The 16,058-nt window shown below is 39.7% G+C and overlaps 1 protein-coding gene across 6 annotated transcripts in view; it reads right to left on the minus strand.

The window, feature by feature from the left end:
• Positions 1-16,058, minus strand: part of abcc8 (ATP-binding cassette, sub-family C (CFTR/MRP), member 8) — a 54,263-nt gene that overhangs the window by 28,945 nt on the left and 9,260 nt on the right. For 5 of the 6 annotated variants that reach the window (XM_055025734.1, XM_055025845.1, XM_055025899.1 and 2 more), the window contains exons 4-13: positions 14,524-14,645; positions 13,141-13,307; positions 12,073-12,315; positions 8,738-8,926; positions 7,434-7,598; positions 6,608-6,763; positions 3,443-3,577; positions 2,837-2,999; positions 2,036-2,076; positions 1,439-1,584 (exon numbers count right to left, since the gene is read on the minus strand). In XM_055025734.1, coding sequence (XP_054881709.1) covers positions 1,439-1,584; positions 2,036-2,076; positions 2,837-2,999; positions 3,443-3,577; positions 6,608-6,763; positions 7,434-7,598; positions 8,738-8,926; positions 12,073-12,315; positions 13,141-13,307; positions 14,524-14,645 — 1,527 coding nt within the window. The remainder of the gene's footprint in view (positions 1-1,438; positions 1,585-2,035; positions 2,077-2,836; positions 3,000-3,442; positions 3,578-6,607; positions 6,764-7,433; positions 7,599-8,737; positions 8,927-12,072; positions 12,316-13,140; positions 13,308-14,523; positions 14,646-16,058) is intronic. The other variant, XM_055025965.1, reaches the window with a different exon arrangement.

Below are 16,058 nucleotides of genomic sequence, written 5' to 3' on the forward strand. Positions count from 1 at the left end.
CTGACACAGTTTAAGTGTGCCACATTTGTCTGTCCTTAAAATAAGGGTCTCTACGGATTGCAGGCAGCTTCTCTGCCCACTCTCTGCAAAATAAGGTCCTCCAGTGATACTGGTGCGCACCAGTGATGGGACATGTCTGAAGAAATGTGTGCAATGTGTGATCAAGGCAGTTTCTCTCCATGATTGCAGAACTCCCAGCAGCACAGTTTTGAAAGCACATTGTCCTAATTACTACTTGAGTGTTTCTCACTCAATTCAAGTGTGTGAGCTTAGTCTTCCTTAAAGCACTTCAAGAAATTAAGCTCAGGTTTTTTTTTATTTTCTTACTTTCACATTTGGTTTGACATGTTTGGCTTTTTGGGTCATGATTTTGTGCTGCTCACAGCGCCTTGGAAAAGTATTAACAAATCTTGAACCTCTTCCAAATTTTTAAACTACAAACTTCAATGTCGTCTACTGGGATTTTATGGGTGATACCCACACAAAGTAGAGGGTGATTAGGAACTATGAGGACAATGAATAAAAAAACAATCAATAAAAGCCAGATTTCTGTTCACAGATAATGGCTGCCCTGTTCTCCAACCTGAGCTGTAGATCTCTGCAGCTCCTCCAAAGTTACCACAAGGTTTTAGGCTTCTTTTAAGATAAATGTTTTTCGCTAAAGCCGGTTTGTCGTTCAGATGAATGACTGGACTGTTTGTTTGAAATGTATCAACCAGTTAATGCCATCTAAGAAAAAAAAACTTCTGATGACTTCACAAATTATTAGTATTTACAGTGAGATCTGCTTAGTAATTAGATAATTAAGCAACATATAAAAGTATAAAAGATTTGAAAGATAATTATAACTTTTTCTACTTCCTGATTACACTGTTCTTTGTGCAAAATAAACTGAGGTTTGTGGTGGTAAAATGGATGTACAGTATAAATACTTCAACAAAGCAGTGCAGAGTATCAAGACATTTTTTCAGCTGATTTTCTTTGACAATAAAAGTATGTAGGCTCAAGTGGATTTAATATTCTCAATTTCCTCTAGACAAAGACCTGCCTACAGCTCGGCGTAATGAGCAGAGCTCTATGAGCGGCCGAAAGCGATGACACAATGAGAGACTGGTGGAGGACGGGCAGACATCTGCAGCCTGATTGCAAATGATGCTATAGGTGTCAAAGTAATTGTAAAGCTCTTGGCTGAAATGAATAAATCGTAGGGTCATCGAAACAAAATGGCAGAAAAGTGATGCTGTCAGTCCCAGGATCCAATAACGAAGCAGCTCCATGTGCTGCGGGGAAAAGGTCAAGTGCTTCATCTAATCGGGTTGTTTTTCAGCACTGCTTGTTCTGAAAGTTCAGCTGCGCCTTCAGCAAAGCTAACCACAGACATTTATTACTGATAAATGCTTAAACCACATGAATGAGCAGGCTTATCGGTGTGCCTCACCTCACGAGGGCCTTGACGGTGGAGCGCACCACGCTGGAGAGGAGGAAGAGCGGGGTGACCAGGATGTGGAAGAGAGACAGGGAGGCGAAGGCCACGGCTGGGGACAAGTCAGCGTCCTCTGAAATATGGACGTGAACCACAAACGTCTGCAGAATGGGCAAATTGCCAAAGGTTAGTCTGAAATAAATCATCTCACTGCCTCGAAGCTGGCAGCCAGGTGCGACCAGTTCAAGGCAAAAAAGTCTCAGAGATAAACTGATCTGCCGTCGAAGTGTTGTCATCTGTCGGATGAGGATCGAATCAGAGATGAATTGTTTGTCTACATGTGTCCCTCAGAGTCACCCTCCCTGCTGGGGGTCTCTGTCTTTTCTGATTTTCTTTAACAGCCCAAGGCAGCAGCCTTGAAGGACTTCTATTAATACAGGAAGGATTTAGTGTGTTGCTGTCAAGTCGCCCTCTGAAAAGCTTTCCGGCATCCAGGAGCTGTCCATGCTTCACCGCGGGGTAAATACGCAACTCCATGAACCGGTCAACAAGTAAAATACAAAGCCGGGCAAACAGAAAGCTAATTTAAAGTGTATTAGGAGGAAAACTCACCGTCAGCACAGCTGCAATCGGGATAGCTGCATTCATGAAAACTGGAAGCAGGAAACACAAACAGGAGGAGGATGTGAAGACTTTTCCAGGATTAACAAGCAAAAACAAACATCATGAGACAGAAAAGAAAGATTTTTGTCATCTAAGCCGTAGTTTTCTCATGTACACTCATAGATAGATTTGATATTGAACAAGCACATATATTTACACATTTAAATTTGTAACCCATATCAAACGGTTAGAAAGAAATGTGGCTAAAGCAATTTTACTTTAGAGTTGTTTTTGTAAACTTCTAGTTTTCCTTGACTTTCTGTTTGCCTAAAGGTTATTTTTCTCTAACCTTTCAGTTTGACATCATACGTTTACAATAAAAGTATTTATTTTCATGCAAAACACACTTTTTGACCAAAGATTTTTTAAAAGATGCAACATATATGTCCCCATCTGAAAGACTGGATTGAGAATCTTGTTATCTTTGATATTTTCCTGCCAGCTGGCAGCATGCAAACAATATTATCAACAAAATCTTTTATTCCAATGAAATAGTTCCAGCAAGAAAACTCTGACTGCTCCTCCGAGTTTGCAATAATTGATTTCAGACGGAGAACAGTCTACAACTGACCTGCAGCGAACAGACTGCGGTCAAAGCTTTTTAAATAAAACATTTGATGTCTGGTATTTCTGATGATTGGCAAATTAATTACTCTTATTTTTGCAATTTACTTCAAAAGTAGTTTAGTTGAATCTCTGCATTTACTGCACATGCTCTGTTAAACCAATAAGGTTTGCCTGACAGCGTACTGGATATTGATGTGTACAGGGCAAAGGCCTGCAGGCTGGTGAGCTCCTTGCCCCTCGTCTCCTCCACGCTGTCTCGGAAGATGTGCTCCCAGGCGTAGAGCTTCAGCAGCTTGATGCCGCGGAGAAGCTCGTTTGTCTTTTTCAGACGCTCGCTGGAGTATTCCTGAAAGTGTGAAAACTGAAATTGAAGTCTGATGCGTCAAGGACACAAACCGCACGCGAGGGCAACACAAGAGCAGCCGCTGCAGTTCTCAAGCAGCGGGGATACTTGACGTGAGATGGACTTTTGTTTTTGCATTGTCTAAAGTTCAACATGTGTCAAGGACTTTTACTGCTTCAAAAAGTGGCATGTCTCTCTCAACATCACCTCTTAACATCCAGTAACATATTTCCTCTCTACTAAACAAAAACATTTCTGATGTCAGTAATCAGAAATGCCTTATTTAGTTTGAGTGGACAGGATTTCAGTCCACTCCAGCTGGCTTTGACTGCTCTAAATACAATAATCTCACATTTAAGATTTTTCAATCTAGAGGACAGAATAAGCCATCTCTGCCTGCTTGATAAGAATAAAACTAGATATAAACACTGCACAGAAACACTCACCAGGGTAGTCTTTTGTGTTTGCGATAGCTTTGTGGCTACAAAGTATTGAACAGGAGCTAACACGGCGATGACAGTGGCTCCGATCAAGGCACTGATTCCCAAGAGGTAGTAGAGGAGGATCACCCCCAGAATGATCTGAAAGGCAATGAACACATAAATTAAATATCGTAAGAGGGAAGAGAGCTGTGTGCACTTTTACAAAGCCAAGCGGCAATCTGCACATATAGAGAATAAAGAACAAAGCAGCAGAGAGATGATGTTGGAGCTTTTTATTCCATACAGGAAGCTGCAAGATAACAGAGGACAGAGAAACAGATCCACCCAGATTTTATTTAGTGATCTGGTGTGAACCACCTTCTGATGTGATTTAAATGTAACTTCAAGATTTAACATTGTCATTATTTATTAAACAAAATGTTTTTCAGAACACATTTGCTGCTCCACATGGATTTAAAGCAAGCAGCCAGATGCTACGACTCTAATTATCCAAGTATAAACTCTGACCATTATGATCAAATGATCCATTTGCAAACAGGTTTTTACACAGTGCCAAACAGGAGGAAAACCAGAAGTGACATTAGAGGTGCAGTTATCACAATGTGAAAAACATTATAAAACAGAGGTGACTCTAGGATCTGACCTTTAGAGGTGCTCAATAGGCTCAGTCAGTAACCAATGGACTGGGCTTGTTTTGCATCCAGAACCTGTGCACCTTCCAGACACTGAATTTATCATAAACTCCTATATATTCCCAACCGTTCTAAAGTTAATATGTGAGGCCATCTACCAGACAATTAAAGCTTAAATGAATTTGGGTCACGTAAGTAATAATGTTGAAAGGAGAAGAAGATCAAATTCCTCCACAACAACAATTTTGACCTCATCTTCAGTAAATAATGATTGAGCCAAACAGTTTGTGTGTTTTTGCCCAGTGGAATCAACAATTTATAGGTTTTAAAAGCTTGTAAACATCAGGTTGGGTTCACTGTATCCTGTTCTGTAAAATCTGATTGTTCAAAGAGGGAGCACTTTCTTTTAACCGCGACTGCATGTGGTGAAGGGAAGCGCAGCCGCTTAGATGATTTCGATATTCACCAAGAAACATAAAAACAACATAGACTTTTACATGGGAAGAAACACACAAAGAAAGACGTGACTTTGAGATTCTTTAACTTTCCTCACATCACTGTCTTCCCATTAATGCAACAAACTGCATGTTACCCACTCTGCTGCTCTGCACCATCCGTCATTATTGGCACGGCAATAATTGCACACTGACTTCAGAAAATTAGATGAAGACATATGTGACACTATATGATATATGCCGCTGGGGTCGAGGTGGCTGATTCTCTTTTGGTCCCAGGTGAGACAGTCATGCAGACCACCCACCCCCATGCAGGGTCTGTCAGCTTCTCATTACAGAAACCTGGTTTAAAAGGGTTCACTCTACACAGACAGCGCACACATGACTGAGAGCAGCTTTTCAAAGGCATCGGTGCTTTCAGGCCAGGAGGATCCCCGGTGTCCGAGATAAAAGCCAGGAGCTCCACCTGGAGAGTTTTTAGATCATTTTGAAGACAACAAGTCTAAGCCTCTTCCTATTCCAAACAGAAGAGCTTTCACATTTTTTGTGCATGTTTTTCTATTCTATGCCGGTACCATGGAAGATTCAGAAATTTATCTAAAAATGAACTTTTAAAAATATTATATGTAGTACAGACGTGTGTGATGCCTAAATAAAAAGACCTCTTTTCTTTATGCAAGGACACAATCAAAATCGGCTGGCAGTTTCATCTTCATGAGTCTCTTCTTTTTTCTGATGTAGCCCCTTCATTCAATTTCTCAAGTTTCTTCCCTCACAGATGCTGATATTGATCTTCACAGAAATCGAAACGGATATCTCCATTCCTAAAATGTCCCCTGAAGGCAGAAGCCGAGGAAGGGAGAGGACGGTCATGGCATTTCAGGTCGGAGAAACAAAATCATCAGCATGTGAGATGCTCTAGAATCTAGATGTGGATCCTCTTGCTACAGACACCGAAGCTTCTCAAAGCAGGAAAGGCACTTGTGTGTTTGATGGGATTAGAAACGACAGATTTCAAATAATATTCTTGTCACTCTTTGTTTGTCACAGTTCGGTTAGAGAGAAATTAGAAATTAACTTTCAAACCTAAATGTCAAACATTTTTGTCTGTTGTCACAATACACTCTGCTCACAAAGACGCCAATTTGCTTGATGGGAAGAACAACACTCTGGGTCAGCTGAATTTAAAAACACCTTTAAAATAAAATGTAATCTACAGTCACTTTTTTAATCTATCTCCATCATCTAAACCTTCCCACCAACTTAAATTTTCTCCAGATTATAAACAAATAGAACCCAGAAGGAATGCTAATGTGCAATGATTTTATGTCATAAAAATGCCTTTTATTTTATATAGGTAGAAAAAGACTCAGCAGGTAACTATAACTCCATAATGTTTCTTTTCCACACCTGGGAGAGGAAAATGCAATTCACAGAGGGAACTCAGAAGTGAGTAAGTATCATGTGATGATAAATGTCCAGATATTATTGAACCTCTAGGGTTTGCTGAAACAGTAGCTCCGTTAAAAGCTGTTTTTAATTCTCGTTTTCCTTGTCCTCATTGGTTTGGGTTCAATTAATCACACAAATAATTGATCTGACATTTTTTGCACAGGATAAAACGTTTCACTGGGGAAACTCAGAGCTTTCTAATAGACTGCACACCACAACAGAGAATCAATTTAACTCCGACTGTGGCAATAACATCCAACACTGTAGATTAATGTTCTCATCCCCACAATTCTCACTTATTTCCCACATAATGAAACTGTTGAGTGAGCTCTAAAAGATCAAACAAATCCAGAAACTATAATTTGTGGAATAATAGGAGAAACATGCTGTAAAAACACAAATATAAAAGCTTTATTACAATGCCGAGTGAGGAACAAAGGGAACAGAGCGTACAAACAAATCAAAATGCTTCACAGAAAGGAGATTATTGAGTGTTTGCAAGAATCTATGCTTCAGACCTTCTGCTGCCCGTTGATGCTGTGGTAGACAGAGACGACGAAATGAACTGCAAAGGTACACACATGCATTTAAAACATGCACACAAAAGGAGACAAAAGCATGCTTCCTACCTGCACTGGCATGGCCCACAGGTTAGGACAGAGGAAGAAGAACCACATGAGCTGGTTGGTGTCTATGGCCACCAGGTTACAAATCTGCGCCACGGTGAGTTCTCCCATGGACATGTTGGAGGTGCACAGACGCATGATTTTGTTGTAGATTTTTGTCTGGGGAGAAAAATGATATTCCAAGACATTACAAGCAGAAACATAATTTATTTTGCGTAGCTTTTTATGCCTAAACAGAATAAACCAAAGTTGCATGTGACGGCAAAATGATTCAAGGGAAATGAAAGGAGGAAGGGAAAACAACACCTGCTTTTAAAATGTCCCGTGCAATTTGTATTGACCTCTCTTTACTACATCACATTGCTTTCAAAATTCAGCTGTTTATAGCAGGATTATAAAACAATATCTTAGGTTTTAAACGTCTCTTGGCCGACCACCTGAGTTGACAGACGTGGCATCGAGAACATGGTTGAGAGAAGCAGTCACAACCCATTAAGAAGCTGTGGACGGGACCAGCATTAGTTTTGCACTCCACAAATCTGTCCTGGATATGTTATTGGCAGGAAGAAAGCCAAAGTTGAAAAGCAAGCCAAAAGAAAAGTTTAGTGGTATAGGAGCAAACACGTGGAAGAAGGAGCTCTGTTCACATGAGACCAAAATCAGATGTGAGGCTGAATTTAACAGTGATTTTTCAGCATTATTTTTGATTAATCATTTGCAAATTTTAATACAAAATTGCATCCTAATGCGACTTTATGACTAAAACTGAATTTTCAACCAAGAGGACTGAAAAAGGTTAATGTATAAAAATCTCTGGTGGACATCTCGCCTGTATGGCTCCTCGCAGGTTGATTCCAGTTTCGATGGCGACGTAGTAGGAAGCCTGGAGGAAGGTCCTCTGCAGGAGGAGAGTGATGAAGAGCAGCACTGCCAACACGTACGCATTCTCCAGGAACTCTTTGGATGAAATGAAATAGATGCCAAGAAGCTTAATCTGTAAGGACAGGAAGCAGAGGGAGAAATAAAAATACTGAAGGATCCTTCATTGTTATTCAAGCTGTAAATTCAAAGTCAGGAAGAAATCCTCATTGTCAACAATGTCGTCTCTTTTCTGAGTACAAAACCTCCAAAAGAAGGCCTTTTGTAAATAGGTGAAGGTATAGCCCTCAAGGTTTAACCAATTTCAGTGGAAATAGATCATCGTCTATAGATTATTACTGATGACTGGTTAATTTGTGCCTCAGTGTCTGATATTAATGTCAGATATTTCTGTTTGTTTTCCAGAGTCAAGTTGTCATATCCTAAAGTGGAGCCACTTTTCAGCTATTCTGTTAAACTGAGCTGCTATTCTGACTACATACTCAAGAGCCCTTTTGTGATTCTATAATTAAGTTTCTACATTAAAGCTCACATCTGCCTCCCTCAACAAATACTCAATATTTCTTTGGTGCAGGAAAATGCCTCAATGGCTGTCAGTCTGCACTGTGAGGAATCTAAGAAGGTGAAAGAGCTTCAGCAGCAATAGGTCTCATAAATATTTGAACAGTTTAGTATTAGTGGATGGGGGAAAAGGAGAACATCATACGTGTCTCACCAAACTGTGACCTTTAAGAGCCGCGGTCAAAATTCTCAGTTCTTGTGATTCAAAATCCCCCAAATGTTTAAAATATTTTTCTTTAAATGAAATTAATTATGTCATTGTGCTCTATTACATGCAAAGTGGTGCTGTTTCCACTGCAAAAACAAAAAAATCTTATTTTGTCTTACTTCAAGTGCATGTATCTCAGTGCACTTTAAACATAACAAACCTACAAGTAACTTTTATATAAGAAATAGCAGCTTGTTTTAAGTCTGTTATTCCTTAATATTGATTTTAAAAAGTTCTGGTTTTGTTAGCAGATTATTTTTAAAAAGACATTTTCCCCATGTTTAAAAATAAATAATCTATCAGTGGAACAAATATTTCCTCATCACTATTAAGCAACTATTGACGTAAAACAAGCTCCTGTATCTTGCTGAAAAGCTACTTGTAAGTTAGTTTTGTCTGCTTTTCAAGCGTATTAAGATATTTTCAATAGAGACCAAACACAACTGGCAGGATGTGGTGTTTCTGCGCTCTTGATGGACTCTCACCGGTTGCTGGATGGTACGATTGTCTTTGCTGATGTGGTGAACGATACCAGAGATGCAGAGCGGGCCGGCGAAGCCCAGCAGGTCAGCCATGATGCGGAACGTGATGCTGAGGATGAGAGGCCTGCCGAAAGCTTTCCTCAAAGCCAGCCAGATCCACTTCGGACCTTGAGGTGCAGCGTCCTGAGGCTTCTGAGCAAGACATAAACAAAAAAAAAAAGCAATTGGAATCAAAGTGATCTGCATGGTAAGTGAATTTATTAGGGATTATGACCAAATTCCAGAATTAAAGCCAGATTGGACAAATACTCTTGCCTTGTAATCCAAATTATTTAAGGTATTTGCCTCTGGATGCATAATTTTGACCTGCTGAGTATAAGAAAAATAAATCTATAAATTTACATTTGTACACCAAATCTTTGTTTCCGTTTATCTTGCAGTTTTTTTTGTTTTTTTGCATGGTAAAAAAAAGCAATTTAAATAAATGATTAAAAGTCCAACAACAATATAAACTCTTGGCAGTGATGAATGGATGTAAACTCCTCCCCCAAACTGTGTTTGCTGAATGGAGCTCATTTAGAGTGAGTGAGATACAATTATATTTTCTTTAAAGGGTCTGCAAAAATATAAATTGCACATATTAATCCTCATCTATTTGTAATATTATGTGTCACCAGCTGGTAGTTTGCAGTAAAATAGGATCATTTCCTCTTGGTGCAGATCCCGTGTCTTCTCCAAGGAATTTAACTGGCAGCCCAACAAAAGGAAAACAAACTGTCTCAGATTTTTAAAGCGCAATAATAGAGCAAAGGGAAATAAATGTGTGGGTGCAAAAGCGCAATTAAGTGAAGTGCGGCTCCATCAACTGCAGCAGAAACCCACAAAATGAGGGGAACTCAGTGGCTCCAGTTACTCTACATCAGAGGATGTCATGATTAATGGAAAGTGTCGCTGAGGAGCTGAGACCCTCAGATGTGTACAGTGTTCATAAATGCTGTGGAAATAATCATGTCAGCAATGCAGAACATCAGACAGAAAATAAATTCAAGGTTATTCTTACTTTAAATGCTTCAGTGCATAAATAAAAAATAATCCGGTAATTAAAAAAATCTGTTTGAGGCTGTAGTTTATTCTGAACACGTTGGGTCAGATCAACATCTGGACAGACACTTTAACAGGAGATGCCGGCTGCGTGTGTGTGAGAGTGTGAGTGTGCATTTGCGAGAACATGAGTGAGTCATGCTCAGATTTGTGAGAACAGACGTGACTGCTCCCATGTCTCTCCATCTTTCTATTCGAGCTCCTAGTTTTCATGCGTAAAGCACATCACAGTTGCGCACACAGACACAGATCTTCTGTTCCTACCCCAGGTTCAAACAGCTACGAAGGGTTTTGTTTCCTTCTCACATTCTCTGAGCAAAACTCGCTTCCCATGAAGAGCAGCGCTTTTGGTCCTTCAGGGGTCAGGATGTCACCTCGTTCACAGATAAATGGGAATGACCCGGCGTCTTCAGACCCCCTCTAACTGCCCCACTGCCACCGCCCTTCCCCGGCTCTCCCCGGGGATCCCTCAGCCTCTCTCATCCTTCGCTCCTACCGGAAGGAAGCGGAGTAGCGGTCACACCGGACGCGTACACAGCAGTGACGACTCTCGGATGAACCAACAAACACTGGAAAACAATGACCCTGTGGAGGAGGTCCTTTACGTCTGACCCCTGACACGCGGTCCATCAGGAAGACAGCGGGAGTCCCAGAGCGGAGCAAATGAAGGAAAAAAGAAAGATTTTCAGCTTAGACAGGCAGTGGAAGAAGGATGGCTCAGGGTGCAATCAATAAGGAGTCCAGAGAGTCAAAACTGTCTCTAATACGGCTAAACTTTAAAACTTAACCAGTTACATTTTTATCATCCATATTTTTCTGGAGATTTTCTCTAACATTACAGAAATGTCAAAACAGTTTAATAATTTATATACATATTTTTTATAGGAACATTTTCTTTTTTTAAGTGCCAAATAGAAACATTGTAATATTATTTTATTTTTATAATGTAAGGGAGCGTTAAGCAAAACACAACTGCAACATACTTGGATAAATCTTTTGCATTCAAAAGAACGTAGAGATTTTGTTTCCTTCTTTCCCTCCCAAAAAACAAAGTTTTTTTAAGGTGTTTTACCACATAAGTCAAGCTTAGCAACAAACACAATTAGTAGCCACAGCTGAAAATGAAAATGTATCTCAAAGCACGTCTCCTTAATTTTTAATTATTTATTTGTAGTGTCTGTCTGTAGGAAAACAGTTCAATTGTGCAAAACCAGCATTTACACCCACACAAATCATCACTTTTAGCTCATCAGCAACATTCTACAAACCATTACTACAGTGTGACTCTGCAATCGCATAACGCAGTAAATGTAATAAGAGCCATAAACCCATCTAACACCTCAAACAGTGCCAAGAGACAAGCGCTGTGCAACATGTAGCTACAACTAAAAAATTGTAATATAATCTAAAATAAACAGACGGGAATGTAAAGAAACATTGTGCAAACACAGATAGAGGACGTGCCTGATTGCATTTTCCTGTTTACACTATTGGAAAGCTTACTGCAAGCCCAAATAAAGTTTAATAATCCCAGAACAGACCGGACTGAATCATCTCATGACCTGCTTTCATATGAGAACAGCTGAATAAAGTAGGACTGCAGGGTTCAGAGGTCACTCCGTGCACACGTCAGACAGGCTGCATCAAAGATATTCTTCTGAGACATTAAAAACACAGAATTGAGTGAAGAAAACTGAAGAAATAAAACAAAAAATGAAGTCGGGGCATCCAGGAAAAAAACTTGATACACACTCAGCACAGAATTACTTTGACAGGAAAATCTGATTTTGGTTCCCACTGAAGATAATTACATTTAAAGAAAAAAAAAAGCAGCTTTAGTTTTGTAAGCTTAGATGTGGAACTGCATCCTAGTCGGTTTGCAGTGAAAGGACAATCTAGTGTTTTCTAAAGACTCCTGGCTGTGCTGGACTTTAGGAACATTACAAAAAAATTAGTTTAAAAACAAAGGCATATAAAATGTATATTTTTAAAAGCTTTTATTATTAAACATTTTTAAAACCATGTATCATCTTCTTTAAATCCATTATTCAAATAAATGTGCTCATAATCATATAAAGTCTTGTTAAAATGCACTAAATCAGTTCACTGTTATTCAGGAATTTCAGTCATTTGTTTCTTGTTTAATTCATAGTTGAACTGAAAAACTAAACACTAGAGAAATCTGGGTTATCTTTCATGTAGATCCAAATTTTATGCATTCTATGACCATAGCTCACCTTCTGCTCTTCAAATTCCTGGCGGAGCTTTATGTAGTTTGTGAGCGCCCGCATGGCGATGGGGAGTTTGCCGATGACCTTCAGGTCAATGGGCCGCCTGTGAGCCGCCGTGATGAACGTGTTCATCCACCAGTAGGTGGCTTTAGACAGCAAGTTGACAAATGGCTGCAGGAAACGAACGCCGAGGTCCTGGAGGTCTTCCGGGGGCTTCACTTCTGTCGGATCGGCGAAACACATGTAGCGCTGTGACGGAAAGGAGAGGTCTGATTATTGCTCTAACCAGCCCCAAGACATGGCAACAAAGACAGACCAAAATAATTTGGAAAAACCTCTGATTACAGAGAAATCAAAACTTGCAGCAGCTTTTGTTTGGAGAGCTAAAATGCACAAGATGAGTTATTCAAACACACTGTTATTAATGGGCTTAGTCACAGCTGCCACAAGATAAATCACATTCATGTTAAAAAACGAATAATGTTAAGGCGAAGGCATGACTTTGATGTAAAAAATGATAAAATGCAAACAAATGACAGGATTAGGATGCCACTTGAAATAATTTGAGTTCAAAGGTCATTTAAACTGTGGGAGACAGATGTCAGCTGTAGCTCTTGTTGTGGTTAATCAGCCTGATTGGCTCTTTGCTTTTTCCACAATTCTTTTTGCATTTCTCTTTAATCTAATTGAAAATCATGGATGTTTTCTTTTGATATTTATCCTTTAATCAGTTGAAATTGTGTTGCTAATATCATCACTGTGGACATGTCAGTAGTAATAAATTTAAGCTGTATTTCTGTATAAGCGTGTTGCTACCTAGAAAATAAGTGTTTGTGTTGCTTTCACATCAAAGCAGTAATGTCCAACTAAACTTCCTCACCAAAGTCGCATTCACCAGCATCAATAAATCTGTATCAACAGCTCATTAAAACCCACGCAGCAATCCTCCAGCCTAATGATTTCCATCTCGGTGCATACTGCATCACAAATCAAAACTTACCTCTGCTTAAAAGATGACACACACACACACACACACACCCACACACACGCACACACACACACGTGAATGCTCACCCTCCCCAGGATGACGTTGATCTCCACGGCCAGTAGAAGTCCATAGACCAGCACCAGAAGTCCAGTGATGCAGTAGCGGAGCTGCCTGGGGCCGATGCCGTGCTCGGTGTACTTTGCAAACTTGATGGTCTTCATGATGAAAGCCAGGACCCAGTAGATCAGCAGGGCTGTTGAAAAGACACAAAGATCAGAGAGACGCAGCAAATCACAAAGCAAGCAGAGAAGATCAAGTTTTTCTTCAGTGCACACCTAGCAGCTTTCAAGGTCACCAATTTTGAAATAGGAGATCAGCATGTCACTTTTGTTTTATGAGATTTTTTGATAGGCTCACCTTCAAAGTCAGCCCAGATGGTTTTCTCCAAACTCTGAGAGGAGTAAACTCTGATGGAATATCAAACTGAGACTCCTTGTTTGTGAATGACTCAGTCAGAAACTGATTTAAAGTTGGATCTTTGGTCCCAGCACAACCACAAGGACAAATTTACTTCATTTCTTAGGTTAAAGCTATTAAGAACCCCAAATACAAAAAAAGTCTGTGCTGGAATTTCAAACATGTGACATTCAGATAGTGTTCATTTATTGTAAATGTTTTGTTTGTTTGTTTTAAAGTTAGTTTTTTTTTTTACCCATTTTGTCTTGCAAGCTTATCTCTTGCACACACTGCACAGTGTGCTGCCATGAGCACAAGTTGAAATGAAATCGAGTGAAATCTTTCAAACTGATAACCTTTGAAAAACCTTCAGAAAGTCTGGAAAGCTATTGATCGAGATCACTTTACAAGATAGCAAGAATGCCTGGGCACTTTGAAACAAAATAGCAAGAACTTAGAGGTGATGTACAATAATCTGCAAAGTACTGAACACTTTATAAACCCAAACAGTGGCAAGACTCATTGCAGTCATGAACATGTCATGACACAGAAAGCAACAACCAGAGCAGACAGTTATGGTTTTGGGAGCCTGTTAACAAGTTTCTGGTACCTTAATGCATAATAATCTACCATCTTGACTTGTGCATGATCTATGATCAATAACCAAATGCTACATGAAACATTAAGACAAATTAGTTCTGGCAATGGCAGATACAGTTTAAAACCTGAAGAAATGTACTTGATATGAGCACTATTCACTAAATTATAAATTTAGGACTGTCGTATGAAAAAGGGTGTGTCTCTGTATTAGCTTTGATTTGTCTTTTCCTTTAAAGTTTTTCATGAAACTAGATCAACATTTTTATGCAACAAGATGTCTAACATTTCATGCAAAAATACAGAGCAAACTCCTGTGAAAATTTTCTAGCACTTTATCAGATTATGTTTGGAGTAGAAACTTCACTGAAGCCTCACTGAGGCTTTGAACTGATGCACATGTCAGGAGACTTTACCTAAAAGCAGTTTCGGGAAGTTGGAGGTCTCGATGTTGTGATAGTAGACAATCGATGTGATCCCAGCCATGAAGGCCAGAGCTGGAGGCATGTACAGATGAAGATGGAGAGACACTGTGAACCTAAAAAAGTTAAACAGAAAAAGAGTACTTCAAACTGACGACAGGGATGTTGACGATACTCTTGTGTGTTTCTGTGATTCAGTGACGATGAGCGGCAGCAGCAGAGATCTTTAAACTCGCCACATGTAGACAAAAGCATTTAAATAAAGACCGAGATGACATCAGGCCCTCTTCAGAACAGCAGTAAGGTCAGCCCAAAGAGGGAACTGAAGAGGTGAGCAGATGGAGAGCTCTTCTACTACCAACAACTCATCATCCTCTAGTCTGTGCAAAAGACCGAAGTGCAAAAATCACAAAAACACACTGACTCACTGCTTTTGACAACATGGTGCAAAAAGAATCCATACAGAGAGAGAAGAAAAACATTTATTATGTGATGGACTTCTAATATCGCAGATATGTAGAACACTGTATGATATAACTTTACAATTTGAACTGATGCACATGCTGTTGTTTTGGTTCCAGCAGAGCCCAGTAAAGGCGCTGCGGCTCACTGACTTGTTTTCATTTGGCAGCAGGGAGAATTGGGACACAAACTCCAACACTTGGCTCCAGCTGACCTCGCCCTCGTGGTGCCAGCTGCTGGGGAAGCAGGTGGATGACTGGCTCAGTGTTAGAAAACTCAATAACCTCTTCTAACCTCATCCAGCATCCAGTGACATGTCCTCTTGAGTTAAAGTCAAACTGTGTTGCTTTCTAGAGTCGAATATATAGAGACTTCAGCCATTTTAAGTCAAATTTAATGTATAAATACAGAAGTGAACCTGGAATAGGGATGGTTGTGCATGCAGATGCTTGAAATGTTTAGAAATTTTGCAGTCAAATTTAAACAATCAATTTAATTGGATTATGTGCGACTTTGTCTTTTAGTTGCCACACTACGTAGTTATTTAGATATTTAGGGACAAAGCTTTTTCTGAAACTCAGCCTTCAGTAAGCTGAATGATTACTCCAGGAGTTCTCTTGCTTTGACATAAGGTCTTCCATTAATGTAGTTCACAATTAACTTAATCCAATCCTATAAATTTATGGTGCATGAACCTCGCAGTGATCTTTGGAGACCAGACATAACTCAAAACTGTTCTGCAGTAAAACAGAGCTACAAAGTTTACTATATCTTAATATCGCCATAAGCAAAGAGAGAAATGTTTCTCCCAAACAGCATTGGCACATTCTCCAATGTGCTTTTTGGACTCCAGAGAAGATCCTCCTTTGATTTTTATCCAGATCAACCCGTGATGCCAAACGTGATCGCTCCACATCATAGCTAATCCCAACTGAACACTGCTGGGGAATCCGATAAGGACTTTGATGCAGATGATGAATGGTGGTCAGGGAAGTGCCAATCGCAGTTAATTGGATTTGGCTTCCATCGCAGGTGGATAACAGTGTTTGATTAGATAATAAAATCAC

Source organism: Poeciliopsis prolifica, unplaced genomic scaffold (genome assembly GCF_027474105.1).
Source record: "Poeciliopsis prolifica strain line A6 unplaced genomic scaffold, Auburn_PproV2 SCAFFOLD001, whole genome shotgun sequence".
Lineage (NCBI taxonomy): Eukaryota > Metazoa > Chordata > Actinopteri > Cyprinodontiformes > Poeciliidae > Poeciliopsis > Poeciliopsis prolifica.